This window comes from Eutrema salsugineum, unplaced genomic scaffold (genome assembly GCF_000478725.1).
Source record: "Eutrema salsugineum unplaced genomic scaffold, Eutsalg1_0 scaffold_4, whole genome shotgun sequence".
Classification (NCBI taxonomy): Eukaryota; Viridiplantae; Streptophyta; class Magnoliopsida; order Brassicales; family Brassicaceae; genus Eutrema; species Eutrema salsugineum.
In genome coordinates, this window is record NW_006256686.1 from 13,742,328 (window position 1) to 13,768,601 (window position 26,274).

At 39.2% G+C, this 26,274-nt stretch overlaps 2 protein-coding genes across 2 annotated transcripts; both read right to left on the reverse strand.

Moving 5' to 3' along the window:
- Positions 1 to 11,116: 11,116 nt before the first annotated feature.
- Positions 11,117 to 14,412, reverse strand: LOC112084551. Its single transcript, XM_024153701.1, has 7 exons — positions 13,753 to 14,412; positions 13,209 to 13,679; positions 12,720 to 12,851; positions 12,577 to 12,639; positions 12,142 to 12,483; positions 11,815 to 12,045; positions 11,117 to 11,524 (listed from the first exon to the last, which is right to left on the reverse strand). Exons 1-7 carry the CDS (start codon positions 14,410 to 14,412, stop codon positions 11,117 to 11,119), a joined length of 2,307 nt encoding a protein of 768 aa, XP_024009469.1.
- Positions 14,413 to 23,141: 8,729 nt separating this feature from the next.
- Positions 23,142 to 25,387, reverse strand: LOC112084552. The gene is made up of 3 exons (XM_024153702.1): positions 24,950 to 25,387; positions 24,264 to 24,400; positions 23,142 to 24,125 (listed from the first exon to the last, which is right to left on the reverse strand). The coding sequence occupies exons 1-3, from the start codon at positions 25,350 to 25,352 to the stop codon at positions 23,142 to 23,144; spliced, it is 1,524 nt and encodes a 507-aa protein (XP_024009470.1). The 5' UTR covers positions 25,353 to 25,387.
- Between the last annotated feature and the right edge of the window lie 887 nt (positions 25,388 to 26,274).

Sequence of the window (26,274 nt, forward strand, 5' to 3'; positions counted from 1 at the left end):
TCCAACAGTTGAAACAAGAGACGTATAGGATGCAAGGGTTTCCTTTGGTTCTACAACTTGTGGCATTGAGATTGGTACCTGGACTGTTGGCCAAGCTTCAGGAAACACCAGATACCCCTAGATTGCTTGATTTGAACACAATGGGATTGTCAAAGCACTCAGCTTTGACAATGAACGAGGTGCATGATGCTGAGTCCGATGATAATGAAAGTGTATCCCTTTCATGAAGCGGTTAATTTTTGATGATTCGTGGTTAATTTCCATGATTCGTGGTTATTTTTTGGTGAGCATAGTTGGTCGTCCATTCAAGAATTGGTAATGATTATGAATCTTATGATGGTTGGGGTGAGTGGGATGATGAAGTACGCGATCGCAAAGTTTTGTATATGGTGGAGTTGTTAAAGATAGCCACAAGTTCAAGACAACAGATTGACCTGGAGGTGACACGTCTATCCCTCTAACGAGTACTGAACCCGATGTCCCAAAAGTGAGTCATAGGATTCATCTGATTGAAAGGCGGGGATTGAAGAAATGCAAGTCATTGAGTGACGAAACTGTGGGGAATCATAGTAGGAGTACAACAATTTTATCTAGTGCCCCAGAAGACCCTGATGAGCGTGAGAAGTGGCTTATCGATCAAATTTTCAGGCTAACAGACAAGACGGCAAAGCTGGAGAATATTGTAGTGATGCCAGCTTGTGGAGGAGTTAATAGGAGGCAGCGTACACAAATGTTAGAAAGGCTTCTAGGAAGAAAAAAAAAGATGTATTTTATGAAGAAGGGATAAACAATCTAAGTGATCATGATGTTTGTAGGTTATAGCGCCGTTTGTTGTCTCATATCTGAGCAGAAACGCAAAACTACAATAAATATCGGTGGGGTCCTATATTTAATGTTTGGAAATCACTTGAAGACTTTATCAAAAGGGAGAAATGATAGACAATACCTGTGTTTAGATCCTAACAAAAGGAAGCAGTGACTAAATTTGAATACTTTTAGTGTTGCGGGAAATTTGTAATTTGAAAGGTCTTAGTTAATCAGATACATAGACCCCCCAATTACAAGATACTGATCCAAATAATTGAGTACATGTGGACATATTTAGGTAAAATATGTAGACTTGACAATATGAACGTTAACAATATCAACACGTGTCTATCGAGAACCTACCAAGAAATCGTAACATGAGAATATGAGCCTAAAAAATTGTAGATTTGACAATATTAATACTTTGTCTTATATGTAGAATATTTATGGATATGTATGATAAAGTAGTGTCTCATCGTTGATTAGATGGTTAATAATTTTATCTGGGATTCGAATTTAAGAACGTAAGGGAGTGTGGATGTACAACCAAACTCGACAATATGAACGTAAGAGAGTGTTTAATCAGAAGCACTGTACAATGTTTAACGAAAGGGAGATGATGAGTAGTTAGTATAACCATTACATGTATGCTTTTAAATATGGAATGAAAAGTATTTTTTAAATCGGGCTGTCGGTTATAATTACATCAACCAATGTTAGAGAACATCGTTGGATACCGTTTTTTATTTGTAGTAATGTGATAATACGATTTAGTAGTAATGTGGCCGAATGTGTCTAAATGGTTACTAAATAAAGAATGGAATGTAGTGATGACGAAAACAAACAAACAGTTGTCTTAATAATATTATAAACCTAAAATAAAGTGAAACATTTTTCTGCAATTTCGTGAGAAAATAAAAAGATATCCAAACAGGTTTGGCATAAGTAACTAATCGAGTAAGGCAATCTTTAGTAAGGCCAGTAATAAATGAACTCGGGCATTGTGTTGTAGAACTTTCGGAGTTCGTAGATTCAGGAAAATGTTTTGCAAGGCGGAGAAGACGCCAAACACAGACCGCTACACCAATAGCTTTCTTTGTAAAGACATGAACATGTGTCTTCAAAGTCGAGTGAGAATAATGTTTCTTGTCTGTCGAGAAACTCTTGGGTGGCAGGGTAACCCCAATGTTTTGGCCACCACATTTCGATATCCTCCCGATGCTTAATCGCAACATCAAGAGGAAGGGACAACTCATCGAAGATATGATTGTTTTTCTTTATGTTGGCAATGGCCAGAAGGTCAAGCATGGTTGAGCAATATTGCGCGCGCATGGATGAACCCAACTTTGCTGCTTTTAAAATAATTGCATAACCCTCTCCGGTTTTGCCAAACTTGAAGAATTCTGCTGCGCCAAATAGGAACAAGGCACTTGGGTTTTCATGGTCGAGACATCGGTTTTTGAAATCTGAAACAACGTCTCTATGTTTCCATGGATAATGCATGAATAGAAGATTTACCTTTTTAAAAAAACCATCGGTTTGAGTGATCTCGTTGCATGATCTTGAAACAGTCTTGACCCTGACGAGGTCGGCAAAAGAAGTATTCGCAACCTTGACAACGATTTCAGTAATTAGATCCTTGGGGAGATCAGTGAAAGAAGCCATTGCTGGAAATAAAATATATTTATTTGTTTTTTTGGTGTGCATTAATCTGGATAGACAAGACTTTTATTTATAGTGTGTTTAATAGGCTACGACTCAATACGACTATTCACCGAGTAGTTACGTGTAATCATGACTTTTCCGGTTGGCAGTTCCAAAGGAATAATCTGTTTTATTAAAGGTGGTCCAATGAAGTTTGTCCATGTGGTTAGTTTTGGGAGACTAAATTACCACCATAAACTTATTTGGGAGACTAAATTTTAATTGGGCTTGGCGATAAGAAGAGTTTGACATTATAGAGTTGGAGTTGTGACATAAAGAAGAGATAAGCAAAGAGGTAATGAGTAATTGATAACTTAGAGTTTTCAAGGCTCTTTGTAGAGGTTATCAATCCCCTATCTTGTAGTACAAGGGGTTTATCAATCCATATGTGGTGTTAGACACTAAACTATGTGATCAGGTTCTTAATTCAAGCAAACAAGTGTGGTTTTGATTAACTAATGACAACTACAAACTTAAAAACAAGATAAATGACTAAAGAAGTGATCAAACAAAAAACTAAACAAATGACAAGTGATGAGAATGTATGTATGATGATGAGAAAGGTCTTAGACATGATAGTGGATTAGGGTGCCTTCAGTGATAAACTAGTGAGCTAATGAACCATAAGATCAAGCAAACCATTCAACTTAAACATCATTGATTAAGCTAATCCTCTCATGAAGGTATCAACTTCTATGCTAAAACAGCTTCTAACCTTATCATCATTAGTGAAATATGAATCAGCAAGCATTAATAACCAGTTTAATCTGTCATTTAAGCATATACACAATCATTCCCACGATGAATAACACTTAAACCTCTAACAACCTTGGTTCAGGCATTTCATCAAACACTTTTGATGCATGAAATACCCATAATCTATACCACATATGATGTGTATGGATCTAGCATTAAGAACAGGTTGTAGAGAATGGAATATGCATGATCTAACCCCTAAGCTCACTAATCTACCACTTAAGCACCCTAATCTACATATCTAAGACCTTGATATGGAGATTACTCACTAATCATGAGCAACACACTAGATCCTTTGCAAGATGTGTTGTTAATCATGATTAGAAGTGTATAGATGAAGAGATAGATGATAGATTTAGAAGAAAGCAGCTTTAAACACAAAGATCTCTTAAACTCTCTTGATTAAACACTCAATAATCCATATTTCTCTTCTTAGTGGAGTCTTTTTTCAAAAGAGGCAAGAGAAAAAGGGAATAAAACTTAGTTCTTTAGGAAAAAACCCTAAAAACTATTTATATCTCTCTAAAAACAAACCGGGTCCTGACCCGGCTTTAATGGATAAAGTGGAAATCCTGCGGGTTGGTCCAGTATCTCACAGGTCGCATGCCCAAGTCGCAGTAGATGAAGAACTTGTCTTGTGAGACTTAAATCGCATTGTCTTAGCCGCACGCCCAAGTAGGAGTGTTTTGCGAGTCTTTGTGCGGCTTAATCTTCTTCATCTTCAACTCGCAGGACCAAGGCGGTTTCTGGGGAATGTACATGTGTGTGGGTTGATCTCCATTTATACACAGGTCGCAGGCTCAAGTCGGAGTAGATTGCGAGTGATCGTGAGGCTTAGTTCCAGGCGCGGCCAACTCGCATGCCTAAGTCGCACGATTGTGGACTTAGCGTTTTTCTTGCTCGGGAGCCTCAGACCTCATCTAGTGATAGCTTACCCGCACTTCTCAACTCGCAGCATCAACTTCCAGGCATTCATCTTCAGGCCTGCGAGTTAACCAGGTCGCAAGACTATCTCGCAGCATTCAGACCAGCTTGGACCACTTCGCATTCCGGAAGGCTTAACTTCCAGGATATTGGTCCGAATTGTGTGATTCCGGTTGCAGAGGACAGAAGACTCATATAACTTCAACTTTGGTGAAGGAAGCTTCGGTGCTTGGGAATTGGAAGGTTTCCTGGAGGGCTCATCTTCGCAGTGCACCTACATGATCAGAGAGAGGCGTCTAGACATGTGTCCATTCCGGAAACGTTATCTTCTTGCTCTAAGCTCCGAATTGAATGATATCGGACGTTCTGGAAAGAGGACTCAAATATCTCTGATTCTCATGAAGGCCTCGTAAACTGAATCGGCCTGGAAGTGCACCGTCCTTCGCCTTCTTCGGAGCTCATCGGGTCGGTCCAAAATGGCAGCGAGACAGGAGTTCCTTCCGACGAGCTTAAATCTCTGCTCAAGTGTCCGAATTCCATTATTTCACTTGCTCTGGAACCGTGATCCAATCCTCTACAACTTTGATAAAGCACCCGATAGCTGAATCGGACCGGAAGGTTCCCCGGACAAGCGATTTTGGAAACGTGTCTGCGCCAGGAGATTTTGGCCGAGAAATTCTTAGCCGTTACTCGTTTTGGCCGATAAAATCCACCAGCGATACATGAGAATGGCCGAGAAAAACCTTCCTGGTACGCGAGAATGGCCGAGAACCTCCTTTCAAGCTTTGATCACCATTTCTCTTCCTGGATTCATCTTTTCAGCTCCAAATGGCTCCAAATACACCTGGTAAACACTCAAAACATGCAAAGACTCATTGGGACCTAATGCAACTCCTAAGTTCTAAAACAAACCCTAAGAACCTAAAATGCATGAAATAGAACATGATTTGGAATGAAATATGCAGCCTAAATGATGCAAATTATGAACATATCAGTAATGTATGGAACAATCAAACAACAATATTACGATAAAAGAAGGAGTAAGCTATTAAGCAATTATATGTGGAACCTAGTTAGGATGTGTATTGTTAGAATTTTACAGGTTAGTATACATTAACCATAAGACTTTAAAAGTGAGTAAATTGTGGACGTCTTTACTTGGATACATCCTTTTTCCAAATATTGAATACAAATACCCGTCCAGTTAATGAAAAAACCTACTCTGAAATCCTTAGAACAGCAAATCCCTGAAACACAATGGCTTGTCGTTATGATAAATCTTACTCCGAATTCCTTTCTATACCTACTCAAAGAAACTAACCCCGACACCGTTGCTATACTCGATACCGAATCGGTTTACCTAGGGCGCCCAAGATTTAGGTCTTTGTTCTTGGCTTACGGATCATCTAGGCGTGCTTTTTCAAAAGTTAAACCAGTCATTGTCCTTGGCGGAAACTATCTCAAAGGACGTAACAAAAGCTTCCTCTTCATGGCCTCGACGAATGATTCCAACAATCAACAATTCCCACTCGCTATTGCGATTGTTGAAAGGGAAACTTCTCAAACTTGGCAATGGTTCATCTTCAATTTGCGGACGATTTACCCAGACACCACCGACCTGACGATTGTGTCTTCAATGTCTCAACTTATCTACCAGTCCCTAGATACGCTGTATCCTTAAGCAGAGAAAGGGGTATGTCTTCATGAACTTGGGATAAACATACGCCAAAGCTACGGCATTCCAGGCCTACTGGGACTTTTACAACAGGCATCAAAAGCATATACTGTCCCCGAGTTCCGACATTGTTTCAAGGCAATCAGAAGCAAGAATTCTCATTGTGCAGAATTCCTCAAGGCTCTTGGGTTTCAACGATGGAGTATGGCTTACTCAAAGGGTGATCGCTTCAACATTCATTCTTCTGAGGTATATGATTTGCGACCCATGCTAAAGCAAGACACTATCATGAATTTGCTGAATTTTTATCACTGGCATGTGAGTACTACGTTTTCGATGCCTTACGGCAAAGCAATGGAGCATCAAGGGGAGGTAAGTCCTTATATAGAAGAACTGATATCCAAAAAAGCAGAGTCCATAGATAGATTGGCTGTTTGTATCGCTACCAATAACTGCTGTGAAGTAATATCCCCAGATGGTCAACGGTTTGTAGTTAACTTGGAATTAAAAACTTGCTCTTGTATGAGCCTCTAGAAAACTTTGATCCCATGTGAGCATTGTCTTTCTGCTGCTAAACATTTGGGAATATCACCACTACTAATGGTGGGGAATATCTACTCCACTGATCAATGGCTCCAAACGTACTGTGAAACTGTCAGTGCATTACCTTACATCGCACACAACAATTTTCCAATGGAGGTAAATGCCTCGAAGTTGATGCCTCCGAGAAATCGTCCGATTGTTGGCCGTCGAAAACGCTGTTACCTCGCCCGTGTAAGTGTAAGCTATTCAGTTCCTTAAATCTTGAATAACATTTCACATATTCGCAAATCTTGGTAGTAATAATTTATCTATACTCGTTTCATCAGAGGATAGAGGGTAATAGTCAAGATCATATCCCGGAAGGTTTTTATCCGTACTCACTAGGTGGACCGCCATCTATCTGTTCGAGGTGTCGGGATGAAGGACATACAGCTGTGACGTGCTTTACCCATCTGCGGTGCTGCAGGTGCCCAGCTTTGTGATTTCATTGTACGGCTAGTGATAACACATTTTCCCTCAATGTTATCTTTCTTTCCTACTATTTTATTTCCCGTTTCAAGGTGGTTAATTTGGAGGATTACATTTTGTTACTGTAATGCGAGTACTCTGTTTAAACTGTTTTAAACAATCAGTTAAGGTTTTATGGCTTATAAATTGTAGCATATATTTATACTCCTATTGGATGTTCTTCTTTAGTTGTAGGATAAATCCAAATGAGAACTAGTATTTTAGTCGATTATCTACCAAACATGGTTTGGTCTTATGAATACACATTTACATTGGCGTAGAGGCAAATTATGAATCTGAACACTCAGTCCTATATAGATTCTACTAAATTACTCGTTTAAAACAAATCGTTAAGGCTGAATTAGTATGAAAGATAGTCGCCTACATTTCTTGTTAAAATGTTAATCGCACCCTAGAACTGACATATATTTATGGATCCATATAGACATATATTTATGGATCTGAATTATTTCCAACACTAGCCATATAGACATATATTTATGGATATGAAGGTATCAACCATTATTTAAATGGAGTGGTTAGATACTTTGAACCATGTGTCATATTGAAAATGAGTATACAATTGTCTTAGGATTGAAATAGGATCCATATACACATATAGTTATAGGATACATTCAAATGAGAGGATTTTTTGTAGGATCCATATACACATAGTTTTAGGATAAATCCAACTGAGAACAAGTTTTGTAGTCGCTTATCTACAAATTATCTACACATAGTTCTGTGACGTATATAGATGGATCCATAAAAATTTAGATTTATGGATCTGAGGTATGTCCATGAGTATCCCTATAGACGTATATTTATGGATCTGAGTGTATAATCAATTATTTAAGCGGATATATGAAAACCATTTGTAATTTTGAAAATGAGTATACAATTGTCCGAGCGGAGTGAATGTACTTAGGATTGAAATAGGATCCATATAGACATATAGTTTTGGATTTATTTTCAACTCTGCATCCAATGGATTCGATATGTAATGTTATGTATTAAAATAAAACGTGCAGAACGCATGTGTCACCAAACGGTGAAATTATTTTATGTATACACTGTTTAATTAATTTCATATTGTTAAAGTTGTATAAAACTAGTTTGGACTTATCCAAAATAGAAATTCATTCTGGATGCTATAATTATTTATTTGATCAAATAAATTCCACAATGACCAACGTCTTTAGACGAACCTAAATACCTTATCGTTTAATGATAAGTTTGGGAAAAGGAACTGATTATCTTTTTCCTTTTTGTAATTTCCCATATTCTTATAACCTTTGTATAGATATCAGATCCATTATTGATAGGAGATGATGGAACCGGTTTATTAAGGATTGTATAAGTATTTATGTTTGGAATGCTCTATTGTTTATTGGTTAAAATAATTCAATAAGGCCAAAAGTAAAGTTCAAAAGTACATGACCTATATGGTAAATAGTTTTTGGATAAGATTTCAAATATCCGACCTCACTAAGGCCCAATCTAATGGGTAATCTTTTATGGATTTGTATGACAACTGTAACATGTCTCTTCGTTTTCCTCTTGTCCAAAACTATAACAGAGAGTGGATGTCTCGAGAATGTTCATGAATCCATAAACTTCTCTACGCAGTCACAACGGTTCTGGAGTATATATACGGTGTAAACTAACAGAATCCCTCTGGAAGTTGTAGAGACATTGACAACTAAGCGTAATCCTAGGCGCCGAAACCGCAAAGGTATGTTCTTTTGTAACTTCACATCATATTAGCCTAATGTTTTGTCTTCTTTTGTTCCAACGATTGTAGTTTGTTAAGTATTTTTTTATATAAGAGTCTCTGTTTGAAAACACTATATTTTGAAGTAGTTGCATCATATGTTCTGATTCAGGAGATTAATGAGTACCAGACAACTGAGGAGGCGGATTCAGGAATCCCAATGTAATGCTTACCACACCACTTTACTGGATCTACCAGATGAATTACTGGAGAAGGTCATCGGGTTTAGTTGCAACACCGTTGAAGACATTGGCAGGCTCCCAGTTGTCTGTAAGCGTTTTGCAAAGGGCACTAGAGGCATTACATTCCTTGAATCCATTGACCCAATCAACCTAGAGTTGACTTTTGAAGGGATGATGGAGTACTTTAATCTCTTCGACAGAATGTATGCGGTCCGAAATCCAGGAACTTTGTTCATCAAGGGGATGCAGAACTATATCACTCATCATAACAATGAAGTTGAACTTATCAAAGAAGCTGCAGATAAAGGATAAAAATTTGCTGTTTACACTTATGGCATGTTCATGAAGTGTGTACGTCAAGATCCAATTGGTGACCAATATCTTAGCCAACTGTCGAAACGCGAAATTAGGAAGATCATTGGGGAGGTTATCTATAAGGGGGAACGGTCGTATCCAAGAAAGCAACCAGAAGAAATGTACACGCGTATGTATGAGACAAACAAACAGTATGTCACCCTATGGAATTGCAAATGCGGCGTGTGCAACGGTAAAATGGATTGGCACCAAGAAGAAATGAAGGGACCTAAAATGTGCAACTCTTGTTTTTGGGCACAAGAGCAGCAGAAATTCTTCGTCTACATTGGTTGGGCTGTTAGGGGACCTTTTTTTTGATGGGAGGAATACCTTTGGATGTACTACCTTAATATTGTTAAACTACTAAGTTATGTTTTTGATGTTTGAAAGACTACTTTTAATTTGATTTGTAATTTATGTATTATATACTTTAATTTTGATTTGGCATTATAACTACATTCTATACTATTCCTGCCATTTATTGATTGGTATTCACCCACCTCATAGGATTATTGGTATTAACCTATTATGAATACTCATGCACATACGTTGACATGTGATGGTGAAGTCAACCATTTTAGTACAACCATTATTTCGGTCTTAATACATCCTTTATATTGGTAAGTCTGGACCCTAGTTGTGCAATTCTTGTTTCTTGGCACCGAAATTCTTCATCTACATTAGGTTGGCTGTTAGGGGACCTTGTTTCTGATTTGAGGACTAGGTTTGGATTTGCTTTATGATTTACCTTTTTTCCATGTGAGACTTTTGGATGTACTACATTCATATTGTCAAGAGTACTAAGTTTTGATTTAGATGTTTGGAAGACTTAAGATTATATGGTTTGTAGTTTATGTATGAAGTACTTTAATTATGTTTTGGGGTTATAACTACGTTCTATACTATTCCTACCATTTATTTGTTTGTTATTCACCCACGTTATAGGATAATTGGTTATTGTCAATACCCATGTGATGGTGAAGGCAACCATTTTAATACAAACATTATTTTGGTCTTAATACTTCCTTTATATTGTTAATACAATTGTTTTATTCACATGAAAAATTGAAGGGACCATATTTTTGCAACTCTTGTTTCTTGTCGTCGCAATTCTTCATCTACATTCGGTAGGCAGTGAGGGGACCTTGTTTCTGATTCTTTATCTACATTTGGATTTGCTTTATGATTTACAACTTTTGTATTGGTAAGACTGCTAAGTTTTGGTGCAAATGTTTGTAAGAGTAGTACCTCTAAAAAGGTAAATGTTTACAACTTAAGTAGGGTTAATTCCCTAATTGGATAGTTTGTTAGGCTACCTATGTAAAAAAATAACAAAGCATACTATTAGTGCATATGTAGTTGATTATCAACTTAATTAAGAGAAACATGTTCTTATATTTTGACAAATAAGGGCATTACATTATAATAGGCAATGAAATAATAGTAAAACACAACTTAACCGTTATCAACAATCTATTTGGATAACTGTTTCCACATAAGTTATTCTTACAAAACAAAATAGCATAATTAGGTGGTTAACATATCTAACATGATTGTATGTTTGTCAAAAAGGGAATTAAGTTATAATAAAACAACAGACCATGCACCATTAGACTGCTAGAGTTTGCGGACGGAATAAATTTAAGGGGAACCTGATGGGGATAGGCACTCATTCACGTACAAAGGAGCGATAAGTTCTTAAAAAAAGTTGCATAAGACTTTCGAAATGCATCGACATCCTTTTTTTTTTAAAGTATCGAGACCCTCTACCAATTCTCTGTTAGTGTGCAGCTCCAAAAACTTGATTGAGACCGGACCGCAGTCACCACCTCGTTTGTTTTGATAAAGACCGTCTAGACGTTTAAAACAAAACGCCCGGCAGCCGTGCTCCTATGTAACATCATTCAGACATTGTTTGTTTAGGATATATGGTAGGAGGGTAGTCACTGGTTCCATGAATTGAGTGACATTGGGTTGGTCGTTTAATGTAGGAAATGAGTCTAGAATCTCAACAGACCAACCTGGTAGATTAATAACCAAGCCAACCCAGTGAGCGTCGTTCCAATTCATCGGGGCATATATGGTGTCGACATCGTCGAACAACCCTTTTCCATTAAGGTGGATGTATTTTGAAAGCAGTTCGTCCCAACGGTGCTTGGATTTGTCTTTAGAAGCTTTGAAAGCTCGGTATTTGCCTTGTAGATGGCTAATGAGCCAAAAGGTCGCAAAACAGGCTCGATTGGTTGTGAGGATAGCTTTGTGACGACTTCTAAGGAACCTCATAAGTACGTCCATATGCTGCAAAAGTGGATACAAAAAAGTAAATAACCTGGTAACTAAAGTCTGCCGAACGAGTTAACCAATGAAAAAGTGGACGATACACAGTTCATACAATTGAGTTAACCCATTGTTTCAGGGTTGCTAGTTTTACGAGGAATTCATTATCGCAGAAGAAGAGGGGGCCCTGATAGTGTGACCTGTAGTATAGGAGACAGATCATATTATTAGTTTCGGTGATGTGAAATCAGACGATGTTAGTTAGAGAAGCTTACCGTTGTCAATTAGCAAGCAAGGTTTTGTGAAAGAACTTGTATTCCTTTTGATCCACTTTTGGGAGAAGCGGTTTGATTGTATTTGTGGGTTTTGTTAAGGAATAATAAGGTTAGTTCTTTCTCAGGTGATGAAAGGCTTTGTGGTTTCCTTTCAGAGCATTCAGAAGAATCACTAAGATCCTGAATGTCTTGGTCATCAGGTGGTGAAGATTGAGTTGTTGTACTCGCTTTGCCTGCCGCAGTTTTGGGTGTTTTTATTCCGCTTGCCTGTATAAATGGACAGTTCTATGACGGACATAATTAATAATAGTATTCAACTGAAATGTCTGAATAAGGTAAAATTGAGAAAGGTCTAAAGAGGACATCGTGAGCTGGCAATAAGGTAGGGTGGAGTGGACGTATAGCATCGTTGTTTGGGATTGAGAAAACTAATTTCTCATCAAGAGTAGACATTAAAATGTCTTCATTGTTGGAAGGAGAAATTGGACCTCCAGAGTTTGCAGAGGAGTTGGGCATGTTAACGAGATAGCGATCAGCTGAATAATAGTCATCATGGACGATGGAATGGATTGTTGGTGTAGCTGTGTCTGTACCAGCGTTGAGGTTTTGATGATTGGTTTGTGTTGGATCGAATTCAACATGCTCCTGAAATATATGTAATGGGGAAGCGTAATTCTCGTTAAGTAAGAGTAAGGGTGTTTGTACCTAGAAGTTTGAAAACGGAATGTAAAAGTTAATATCAAACTAGTATAAGAGCGTATCGTTTTCAATATTTTTGGTAAAGGCGTATAACTTTACATTAGAGGTCGTGTAAGGATTTTCTGATGTGATAAGGCCATGTTCTGATACAAAGAAAACGGTCTGCGAATATCATTAAATTGGAAGAGTGAATGACATCTGAAGACTTCTTTTACGCTTGGGTTTGTTTGTAAGAAAGATACTTGTGGATCGATCTCATCAACATCCATTAGATTATCCCGTCCTGTATGGTATGGATAAGTTGGAACGTCTTCGTGCGACAATGAACGGTACTGGTCAACAAGGTTAAGGCCCGGTTGGAATGCAGCGGACTCCTGTATAATCATGTTATATGTTTGGTAAAAGAAAGAGCAATTTGGCGATAGCAAGAGTTTTTCAAGGCAAAATGGATATAACTATTGACGATGAAAATGGATATGAAAAATGTGAAATGAGACCAAATATAGATATCCATTTGGACATGCCAATATTTTAGAAGGAAATTTGTAATCCCAAAATGTCTAGATTAGATATAAGATTTAAACTTTTTGGACTTGGTTAAAAGTCCGCTCAGTCGGATCAAACGGCTCAGCTTGTGAACTGTTGGCTGGCACATCTTTTTGACTTTTAGACGTTTCACACCCCTTAGATTACTGGCGCGCCCTTTTTCTTCTGAGCCTTGACGAACATACTCCCATCCTTGAAAAATGATTGAGGCCTGAGTGGTTGCGAAACGTGTTTTTGGCTTCTAGTTTCTGGACACGGGCCGTCAATGTCTCAACCTGCTTGGCAAGTATGTTGACCTGGGAATGCAAGTCACGCGGCAGAGGCTTGAGATAGTCATGGATTTGCTTCTGTGTACGAGTAGACTTTTTCTTTGGTGTGACTTTCCTTGGGCGAAGTGAATATGGGCATGGGGGAGACGACGTCTTTGTTCTCCTATTGAGGATGTGTTTCTGGTGTTCCCTTTTTGGCACGGTTGGGTTATGTGTTGTCAATTGTTCTGCTGAATCTCCACCGTGCCAATTCGACTTTTGGAAAGCATGACCCTGATTGACAAGAAGCTCAAGGTGGTCAATGTTTTTGTCCCTAACTTCATCATCCCAATCTCCCCAACCCTCGGTATCAGGCTGATCTACTGGTATAAGCGGGTGGACAACGAGCTGTTTGAAGAAATAATAAATAAATGACAACGTCTTATAATTGGTATTAAAAGGAGAGTAAAAGAGAACTGACCGCGTCTGAGAATTCTATTTCTATAACGTCTGAATGAGACAGAGCATTCCCTTTTGAGAATGTTACAGTAGTCCATTCCAGCAATGTTGGATGGTCAGAGTCCTTTGGTAACTTAGATGGTAGTAAAGGACATGCACGGAAGACAACAAGTTGCAGTGCTAATGGGAAACCTTGCAGCCTAAAAGTAGCTTGGCGCATTTGTTGACAGAATAGTTCAACTGAAGCCTCATTTATGGTGGAACCCTTCTTGGCAGGACGCATACAGCAGATGGTCCGGTAAAAAGATTCACGACCCCACGGGAATCTTAATAAAGCATCTAAATCTTCCAGCATCCGGACGTAGTTCCAAGACGGTTTGTGAACTGGGGAGTTAGCGATGAGCACACCATCGACAATAATAAGCAAAGCGAGATGAATTTTCCTACCCGTAAGCATATCTGGCTCTTTACGGAGCAGCTCGGCAAAATCAGCCAACATAGTTTTGGGATCATCACCAATTAGATCCCTCCAGTAATCACCTGGATTTTTGGGGGTAGGGGGTTGGTAATCCGGGTCGTAGTTTGGCGGGTACTCACCACAAGGCAAACCCGTGACTGTGCCGAATTCTTTGAGTCCGAAATGAAATGGTTGACCACCAAAAACTATCCACAATTTGTACATTTTTTTAGTAACGAGTTGACGGGTTAGAAGTCTGTGGATGAGTAAGCAAGTCCGGTCTAGAGTAAACATTGATGCGGTTTATCGGCTTCCGGTCAGTGGCAAACAGACGGGTGGGTAGTCCTAAATCCGGCTCCATTGCGATAACTAAATAAAAAAGGGTAGAAAATTACAAAAAATCTTCAAGTACATCAGATCGAAACAACTCGAGAAATCCGAAAAGCAGAAGTCAAAAGTACTTTGATTAAGTTGTTAATTTTTAATTATAGAAGAATTAAAGAAGAAAAATTTATTACTTAAGGAAATCCACAAAATCAATTACTATCAAGAACTAGGGTTCATGGATGGCGAGTAGAACACTAAGTTTCACGCCTCGGAAAAAAAAACAGTGCCGTAGGAAGAGATAAATAGAGTAAAGTGTGTACCTAGCGAGGAGGAGATAAAGATGGCGGTCCGGAGGGCGGAGTCAAAGATGGCGGCGTTCTGGGGACGACAGAGGCGTAAGAACGGAAGTTATCCAGAACAACGGAAAAATTACTAAGGCAGTAAAAAGGAAAAGACGGTAATAAATGAAAAAAGTTTTATAGTGAGGCATTATATATATCCATGCGTACGTAATGTTATGGATTGTTGTGCAGATTAGACATTTCGTACTAACATTTAAATTTTGCAGAGGCGTGCTGAGTTAAACATATTGTACATCCATCAGTTATAATGTTTGAGAAATGAATTACGAACATATGGATGACTGGTTATGGAATATAGAACGGCTATAAGATATCAAACTGTTATAAGTAAGAGGAGTAACACATCCATGAATATCTATTTGGATAAGGACACATGGACAGTTGTCGAAGGATACGGGAGCGTTGTATTTGTATTAAGTTTCAAACATAACAAGTCCATAAGTGTGTCCATTAATTTTATGACTAATGGTTACTAGGAAATTACAAGGATATATATATATATATATATATATACGGAACTCTAGCAGTCAAATTCATTTGTTGACTAATGTAGAAATATAATAAAGTTTCATTCATATAATAGAAATATCATCAAGTTTCATTCATATGAAAAACAACAAAAGAGATAAACATGAACGACAACAAAATTATAATAAGAACAGCCCAGACAACAATTGACATCAAAGCAAACTAAGAACATCTGGAAAAAAAAAATATAATTATAGAAGCAAACTAAGAACATCTGACACAAAAGCTACTTCTTCACCATTGTAAGTATCATTGCTGCAATTACAATGAATCCTCCCCATGAGACAACCACAAATTGGCGGAATAATTTCTCCCTTTCTTTTGATGCCATTGCTTCAAATTCAAGATTTTTCTTCTCCTCGGCAAACATTTCTGCAGTAACATTTGCTGAAATTCTTGAATTGATCCCTTGCTGAGTTTCTCGAAGAGTGGCTTCAAGCTCTCTGATTTCGTCTTTTTGATGATGAATCTGCTCTCTAGTCTCAATTAATCGAACCTTCTGCCTACCATAAGGTTTCTCTTTGTCCGTCCACATTGAGAACCCATGAGTATCACATCTCAAAAACATTCTTCCAGGATTCTCATCGGTCCATGACTGGGTCATTTTCGTCGGTTTTCTGCAGTGGCAAAGAGGAGCTTCCTGGTGGTTGTAGTTCTAGTTGAATGAGTTTGCAGATGATGATGAGTTTTCCACTGTGAGTGTAAAGAAATTGAAAGAGAAGGTGATATGTGAGATTGAGGAGTTAATTGATTTAGGGTTAGATTTTAAGAATCGTTTTGGAGAAAAAAGACCATCGAAACCATTGAAAAAGGGGAGGTGATCTTGAAATCCAAAAGTGAATGTTTATATGGATATTAATTATATCATAAGGACAAAAATATCCATTCGTATAATGACACATGGTTAAGAAAAATTGTAAGACTCGGCTGGGGAAAAGAACGGAAGAATCCATAAGTATATGTGTATATGGATACATTTTAAGATATCCATTTCAGAAATGACATATGGTTAAATATGTAGTGACAGATAGCTATCCATTTATGTAATGATATATGGATACGCATATAAATCCATAAAGTTTTTCAGTGAGGAAACATGTGTAATATATTAAATTGATTCATAATCTACAAATTGAATTCGTAACCAATTCTGGGTTTAGTTTGACCAATCTAGATTTCACAGACATGAATTTGTAGACCAAAATCGATTGATAACTGTAAGGTGGCTAAATTTTGGTGTATCTAAGTTAAAGACTATCTATTTCAGTGAGGGAACATGTTTAATTAAATGGATTAGTGATCAAAAATTGAAAGCGTAACCAATTCTGGGTTTGGTTTGAGCATTCAAAAATTCACAGACATGAATTTCAGACCAAATCGATTGATAATTGGAAGGGGAAAATATTTCTGAGTTTTTCGATAAAGTGATGCCAATTCGTGTGCCTAAAAACGTGAAAGCTGAACTGCTCATGGGTGAAAGTTGGATGATATCGAAATATCAGTGGGATTTGTGTAGCAAAACGTGTGACTGTATTCTCGGAATCTGAGATGGAGATATGGAAAATTCTTGAAGAAGAATAGAGAGAATTCGTGGATGAGGTGAAAAACTGGAAACGAGCAAAATCTTTAGAAATTTGCAATAGAATTATTTTCACCGGAGACACAGGACAAGAAGACACCGGAGAGGGAAGAATGATGACCGGAGAAGAAGATATAGGGTAGGGTGAAAATAATGATGACCGGAGAGAGTAATGGTAAAAAACGAGATTGTAGTGAATAATGGATAAGTGTAAATAGAGGGTATAATTGGAAAAAAGGGTGTAACAAAATGAGATAAGTCCACCAAAATACTGAAGTGCCTTTGGTGGTCATAAAAAAGATAAAAAGTATTTGTGGTGGTAATTATCTAAAAAAAACAGGTTTATTAGTCTCGAGCTACTTTATACTCAAAACTTTTAATGTTATTTAGTTTCTATGTTGAAAAGGATTTTTTTTTTTATATGTTATTCAATCTTATACGGTTTTGTTATACATTTTAATTAAAAAATCGAATTATATACCTAAATTTCATTATTATATACCTAATTTCTTATAAAATGTAATAAAAAAATACAAAAATTTCATATAACTATTTTTCATATATATATATATATATACTATTATTTAAGCAGACATTTTGTAAGATATTGCATAAATACCATTACAAAATAAAAAGAAATAATTGAAATAGGAAATAATAGAAATGTCTTTTGAATTTATTAAAGAGAATATGAATATAAATCAGAAGCATATTTAGTTTCTTTTCTTATTAAGATATTTAAATATATTCTATTATTTTAAATATTAATCAATTCATATATATCCAAAGAAAAAATTCTATTAAAATATTGCAATATTTTTCATTTAGTTTTTTATAACTAATTTATATTATACTTGAAAATCAGTTCAATAATATTTTAAAAAATTAAAATATGTTTTCAAGATTTAAAATTGTAGTTCTTTGCGGATTGGTCTAAAACATTATAATTTATTATGAAATAGATTAAGTACATGGGTTAGTCAGATTTGATAATATATATGTATATATATATATATATAATATTAATAAGACATAATATAGAATTCATTAAGCAAAAGTGATAACATGATATCAAATAAATAAAAAATCACAATCAAATTTCTGTTCTACTAAATCATGTTGATAAGTATATATATTACTTACATGATGTCAAAAAAAAAAAGTATATATATTACTTACATCACTTTTATATTTAAAAATTAGTTATATATTAAATCTCAAAACGATAAAATAATTTCATTAATATGATGTTTATCCAACTTGAGTGTATAAGTAAATATTAACTTTGTAATATTTATATATACAGTTAGTTTACATGCTAACCAATATTAACCAAAATCTTAAAATTACATTTTAAAATAATTTTAAAATTTTTACCAAACACTGTGTGTGGGAGTTAATTTCTAGTATATATATATATATATATATATATATACTATAAGTAATATATATATATATATATATATATAAGTAATTAACTGGTTAATAAGGTATATGAGTTTTAGATCTTTTACATGTAAAAATATGGCTGAATTGTCTCTATCTAGAGATTATAAATGCAAGAGAGTGATATGCTCAAAGTTAAATCCCTAAGCTACTCTGCAAGAGCACAAATGTGCAGTTGTAGTATCTAGGGGTCGAACCACAGAGACAAGAAATCACTCAATAAACCTTATGTAGATAGAGTTACGCTAAGCCAAGATATGCGAAATAAATAGTGTTGCGACAAAAGTAAATAGAATAGCAATGAAGACAATTGTAAATTCGATGTGATAAAGGATAGGTCTAGGGTGATTTTCAGGAGATCAATGAATGCAAATCAACTTAACAAGTCAGGATTCAGTTATTAAGCACAGTTCTTGAACTCGAAACATAGAACTATAATTAACCAACTTCCGTTGTGAGAATTATCTAAGTTAAAATCCTAGAATCCCAAATTCCTTTGTAAATCCTACAAATTTAAACCAGCTTTAATGCACAAGTTCGATATGTTCACAAAGCTCCTAAACCAAATTCCTTTGCGAATAGTTACTTTGCTCAACTCAGGTTCTTTCCAGTTATTCAATTACACTTCCGTGTCAATTAAGCAACCTAAGATCTAAGTTCTAGGTGATCAGTCCAGAATTAGCTTTAAGAACAACCTAAGGTGAAGAACAAATAGATATGAACCCTAACTGGCAAGTTAATCAAACATTCAAAGAAAACCCTAATTAACCCTAAACCTAACAGATGATTTACTCAGACATGGTTATTGAAACAACAAACATGATGAATAGAAAGCAATAGAATAAATCAAAATAGATAAAGGGGTTCGAAATCTTCTCTCTAAACGAACAGAGTACAGACTTGTCTCCCAAAGCTCAGAAATCGCAAAAGCCGAAAACTCAGAGTATCTCTCTCTCTAAAATCTAAGGTGTCCGTAAAAAGGGAATAAAAATCCTATATATATCTCTAAGACACGTTTTGGGCTTCCTTGAAAACGTTTGGGCCCAACTCCTTCTTCAAATAGGAAACAAAATCGCCTTTTCCTTATTTCTCTGACAAGTGTCGCGCGTCACTCTCCATGGTGTCGAGCGTCACCAAAGCACAAAATCCATACTTGACAAATTTGATCCTGATTAAGCTCCAAAGTGCTCCAAAGTCTCCAGTTAAGCTCCAAACGTACCTATGACCTGAAAAGACTCCAAAAGACTCGAAAGACACTAAAAAGACTCTATAAATAAGACATATACCATGGTTAAAAACCATAAAAACCATGATATATCAACTCCCCCAGACTTAGCATTTGCTTGCCCTCAAGCAAACAGAACACCAAACAAGAGAAAGAAGTTTGAAAACACAGAGACTCAACCTTTCATTGGAACATCGCCCTTGACCAATTGCCTGCAACTCAACTATTGCTTCCTCATTCCAAATCGAACCACCATGTACTTCTCCGCAGACATTCACAGCTTTCCAGATTAAGTCCAAAATTCCACAACATTGTCCATAAACCCTCATCGCTGGATCTCACTGATGATTCCAATGCCCAGAACCTTCTAGATTCTTTCCCATTCTGTACTCAAACAAATCAGCCTTACAAACTTTGGTACCTTTTCTCTCCCCCAGACTTATTCTTTTCGCACATTCATCATCTCTTTTCTTCTCTTTTTCTTATGGCGCATACTCGACAAGGATAAAGCTGCGAGTACTGATGGTGTTTGACACCAAGTCCCCGAGTTGTCCCCTTACCTTGTATCAAAGGTTTTCAGCGAATAGTGGGGTCATGGGAAACATTCCTACCCCTCACTTCCTTCCTTTGTATGATCATTCCAACTTAGAAGTGAAATAATGGGATCCTTGGAAACATTCCTAACCCTTCACTCCTAAGCGAAAATCATCTCAATCTTTTTGCCTTTTTCTTTCTTAGCTCGTCACAAGGGAGAGAAATCACTTCATTAAATTTCACACAGGCTTTCATTGATCAAGTACGAATGAGGAATCAAGCTCTAAGGCATTAGTCACATCAGCGAGTTAAAAGTGAAGTTCAGTACTTAGCTCAGGTTAGTGGATTTTGTTGGAAACATGGACGCCTCTAGTCAACTGGTCAGCCTTTGGATTTTTCATTAGTCGGATCTAGACTGAATCTGCAGCAGTGGCACTTAGGTGAAAGGTCAGCACAATAATTCCAGGAAAAGCATCATGATCTCCAACAAGTTTTGACTCAAAAACGTTTTGACACAACTGACTCTAAAGAAAAACAAACACAATGTTAGCAACTACCTCCCCCAGACTTGAACAACACTGTCCCCAGTGTTATCAAATCCGAAGTTGGTGACAAAAGAGAAAGTCAGAAGGAAGAATGCAACGGGTTAGAATATCTTACTACTCAGTTAGGTCGACCAACACACAGCTCAGATTCAGAAGAAAACAAGCTTAGGTCGAAAGTGCAAGGGTGGTGACGCGCGATACCAAAGATGGTGTCGCTCGACACCACAGTGCAGAGAGCAATCGTCGCGATCATCTATGTTAGCACTGTCAGATCACTCAGAGAAAAGTTAGTAGTAACAATACAACCCATAGATGCATAAATCCAACAAAGTCTCACAACAGGTGTGGCTGACACAACAGACTCAAACAGACGAAAATAAAAGAGAAGAAAAACAGAAGACAAGAAAACAGAACCAGAATGACAAAGGAACTAGTCCTCATTGCTAGTAGTAGCATCATCAGATGGCGTGGGTGAGCGAGATCGCGGGCGAGTAGGGCGAACACATCCGCAGCGAGAGAGAGTAGCGATGGCACTCCAGATGCTCTGAAAACTCTGAATGACATACCGCTGGAAAGCAGCAACCTCCATGGGAACCTCTGGCTCAGTGGGAAGATCAGGGAGAGGTACTGTGGTGTCTGCGGAGCGAGGTATCTGATCGTCCTCGGAAGTGGAAGCACGAGCTCTGGAAGAAGAACCGCAAGACACAGTAATCAAGACTCTCCTCTCGGGCATGAAACGAAGCGCGGCGCAGGTGGTGCCTATGTCAGTGCGTGCACGATCAGGGAGCTGAATCCGGTATGAACCAGCTGTAGTGCGAAAGGACCACTGATTGTTGTGGTTAATCCAGGAAGCATGGCGTAGGTGATCCAAATCAATAGCTCGGCGAGTCGTGACAATGGTGCTGTTCTCCGTGCTGATCCGAAAATACTGGAAGATAGGGGTCAGCAAGCTACCAACAGATTCAGTGCGCTGCGTCGTACCTGCTCCAGAGAAAGGTTTGGTTTGCAAAGAAACCAAGTGATGAGCGAAAACAGCTCCCATGTTGACATCAGTAGCGTGCGCTGAACTCCGGTAATGCTCACCATCTGTCAAATCACCAATGCCAACATAAAGAAGAGCCAACTCAGAGAGACGCATCTTACCCGGGGTCGACTTGCACTGAATAGTGTTGCCCAGGACACGTAGAAGGCATCGCAGAACAGGGTGGCGCACGTCGGTCTGAGATGTAGTCTTCGAATCATAACGCCCATTCCCAAAATGGGACCAGAAATCCTGCACATCGAACATCTGAGTAGGGAGGGTGACTCTCGGGAGATCCTTGCGAAACCCATATAAGGCATATAGGTCGCGAAAAGGGAGCCTGTAACGAACTCCGCGGATCATGAAAGTCAGAGTGCCCTCCTGCGCATTTGGAGCATGTTCGTTGGTGTAGTAGATGCGAACAGAGGCGAGGAACTGACGAACAAGGTCAGGAAACAGATCGTAGGGTCGGGTAGCCATAGATCCCAATCCAAGCTTCGTCAACAAACGCAGGAGCTCAGAATCCAAACCCAAACGCCTCATATCCAGAATGTCCAAGAACCTGGTGGGAAGTATCTTCACATTGAGCCAGGCGTTGTAGAAGAAAGTGTCGTAATCATCCCAGTCATCTGAAATTGGCCTGTGTAGACACTCAACGCTCTCAGCAACAGCTCGAGGTGGCTCGTCCCAGATCCTGCGTGTTGGAATGCGCAGATTCTCTCGTTTAGGCCAAGGGCGCCTAATCCTCTCGTCAGGTGAATCAGGGAGTGCAGGAGGCGATGGTGGCGGTGAGGCGGAGGCTCGTGGTGGTGCAGCCGGGCGAAGATGGGAAGTCGGGAACACCTGCAACTCCTAGGAGTCAAGGAATTTGACCAAGTAACGAGATCGTGCGAGTACAGCTTTCACGGTTGCACGTTGCCACAAGTCACCATCCAAAACCTCGACATGGTCTCGGAGTTGGAAGGTTAATTCGACTGGAGGTTGCGAACTGGAGGCGGCGTCCCTGCATTGTCGCTTGCGTGGAGGCATCTATTTGTGAGTGACGGGCGACACCTAGGGTGGTGACGTGCGACACTTGCAAAGTGCGAATGCTATTGTCCTCGTGCCCGATCCGCTTCCGATTCCCCTCCGGTTCTGGAATTCCGGTTAAGCTAGGTCCGAAACTTGAAAATTTTTTTTTTTTTTTTTTTTTTTTTTTTTTTGAATAGAGGTAACAAGTGACAGGCGACACCTAGTATGGTGTCGCTCGACACCAGCCCTGTTTCACCTGAAACATGAAAAGAAAAACGAAAATCAATTGAAACAAAAAGACTTATTTACAGACTCACCGGTGGATTGCCTTCCACCAAGCGCTTGTTTAAAGTCATTAGCTTGACTTGATGGCGATTCAGGCAGGAGGTGCACCATCCAGAGGCACGATATGTCCATCCGGAATCTCAGCTTTGGCCCAGTAGTGCTTCACTCTTTGTCCATTCACTGTGAACTCTCTGCTACCATCTGGTGTGAGGAGGACGACAGCGCCATAGGGGCGAACCTCTTTGACTATGAAAGGGCCTGACCATCGAGAACGAAGTTTACCAGGAAACAATTGCAAACGAGAGTTATACAGAAGTACCTGATCATTCGGTTCGAATTGCCTAGAGAGGATTTTTGAATCATGATACGCCTTGGTCCTCTCTTTGTACAACTTCGAATTCTCATAGGCATGGTGCCTGATTTCATCCAACTCATTCAGCTGTATCAGTCGCCTCTCTGCAGCAGACTTGATGTCGAAATTCATCAGCTTTATCGCCCAGGCTGCCTTGTGTTCAATCTCCACTGGAAGGTGACAAGGCTTTCCATAGAGCAGGTGGAAAGGTGTGGTGCCTAGAGGTGTTTTGAACGCTGTCCTGTACGCCCAGAGTGCATCGTCCAACTTCGCAGCCCAATCCTTTCGAGTTTTACCCACTGTCTTCTCCAGAATCTCTTTGATCTGACGATTCGAGACTTCCACCTGTCCACTTGTCTGAGGGTGATAAGGAGTTGCAACTCGATGATGAACTCCATGCTTCCTTAGGAGTTTTTCGAAAATCTTGTTAATAAAGTGAGAACCACCATCACTTATAACAATTCGAGGCACTCCAAATCGAGGAAAGATGATGGTCTTGAACATCTTAAGGACCACTGAAGAATCGTTGGTGGGACTGGCAATGGCTTCGACCCACTTTGAGACATAATCAACAGCAACCAGGATGTACTTGTTTCCATAAGAAGAGGGAAAAGGACCCATGAAATCGATACCCCAGCAGTCGAATACCTCAACCTCAAGGATGAAATTCTGTGGCATCTCATGTCGTTTGCTGATCTTTCCTCTCCTTTGACAAACATCGCACTGCGAGATGAATGCATGTGCGTCGCGAAACATGGTAGGCCACCAGAAACCTGCTTGAAGAACCTTAGACACTGTTTTGAATGTTGCAAAGTGTCCAGCATATTCGGATCCATGACAATGAAACAGCACTTCTGGAACCTCTGACTCTGCAATGCATCTTCTGTAAATCCCATCAGAACAGTGCTTGTACAGATATGGCTCATCCCAGTGGTATCTTCGCAGCTCTCTCAGGAACTTCTTCTTTGCATAGCCCTTAAAGTTCTCAGGCTCAGCCTCTGCAGCGAGATAGTTGGCAATATCGGCATACTAAGGGCGTTGGGTAGCGGATAAAGCAGCTGAACTGGTCTCAGGAAGTCTGTTTCGAATTTGGGAGGTCTCTGTGTTCGCCTGAGAAAGGTGACGCGCGACACTAGTGGTGGTGTCGCTCGTCACTAACGTTCCTCCAACTCGAAAAACCTGCAATTCTTCGTCAAAACTGCTCTGGAATTCGGTTTCCACATAATACACATTCTCCTCTGGCAGGAAATCGTCTATGGGTACGTCGTCTTCAACCCTGATGCGTGAAAGATGATCTGCCACACCATTCTCAACCCCCTTCTTGTCCTTGACCTCAATATCGAATTCTTGAAGGAGTAGCACCCATCGCAGCAACCTAGGCTTCGCATCCTTCTTCTGCATCAAGTATTTGAGTGCAGAATGGTCTGTGTGCACAATCACTTTCGATCCCACAAGGTATGGCCGAAATTTCTCAAAAGCAAAGACCACAGCCAACAGCTCTTTCTCAGTAGTAGCATAATTCCTTTGAGCATCATCCAGAGTTCGGCTGGCATAGTAGATGGCATGAAGCTTTTTATCCTTCTTATGTCCTAGAACAGCACCAACAGCAAAATCACTAGCATCACACATTACCTCAAAAGGCAAATTCCAGTCAGGAGGCTGCACAATGGGGGCGCTGATCAGGGCATGCTTGATCTGTTCGAACGCAGAAAGGCACTCATCTGTAAACTCAAACTTAGCATCTTTGCAGAGCAGAGCAGTAAGAGGGCGTGCAATCTTGCTGAAATCTTTGATGAAGCAACGATAGAAACCTGCATGACCCAGAAAACTTCTAACCGATTTCGCAGAATCAGGTGGTGGCAAGCTCGTCATGACGTCAATCTTCGCGCGATCCACTTCGATGCCAGCTGCAGAAACCTTATGCCCAAGCACAATCCCATCTCTGACCATAAAGTGACACTTTTCCCAGTTAAGGACCAAGTGTTTCTCTTCACAGCGAGCCAGAACCTTGCAGAGGTTATCCAGACAGTCCTTAAAAGATGATCCGTAGACGGAGAAATCATCCATAAAGACCTCCATGAAATCCTCAATCATGTCAGTGAAGATGGACATCATACATCTCTGAAACGTCGCAGGAGCATTACAGAGTCCAAAGGGCATCCTGCGATATGCGAAAGTGCCGTATGGACATGTAAAGGTGGTCTTCTCCTGATCGTCTGGGTGGATAGGGATCTGGAAAAATCCTGAGTACCCATCGAGGAAGCAGTAGTAGGGATGGCTTGCAAGTCTCTCCAGCATCTGATCAATAAAGGGCAATGGGAAGTGATCTTTCCTGGTTGCTGCATTCAGCTTCCTGTAATCGATGCACATCCTGTGTCCAGTCACTGTGCGCGTCGGAATCAACTCATCCTTGTCATTCTTCACAACTGTAACCCCTCCTTTCTTGGGAACCACGTGCACAGGACTCACCCAGGCACTATCTGAAATTGGATAGATGATTCCAGCTTCCAGCAACTTCATGATCTCCTTTGTGACGACGTCTTTCAGGTTAGGGTTCAGCCTGCACTGGTGCTCGATCGACGACTTCGACTCATCCTCCAGGTGGATTCGATGCATGCACAAGTCTGGTGAGATACCTGAAATATCATCAAGAGAATAGCCAAAAGCTTTCCGATGCTTGCGCAGCTTGCTCAGTAGTAAGGTAACCTCGGCATTATTCAAAGAAGAGTTGATAATGACTGGATAAGTAGAATTAGAGCCCAGGAATGCGTACCTTAGTCCTGCAGGGAGTTGTTTGAACTCAATCTTAGGTGCTTTCTCCTCACTCCAGTCGGATAACTGCTTCACCTTTGCAGGAGTCTCAAGCTGTTCA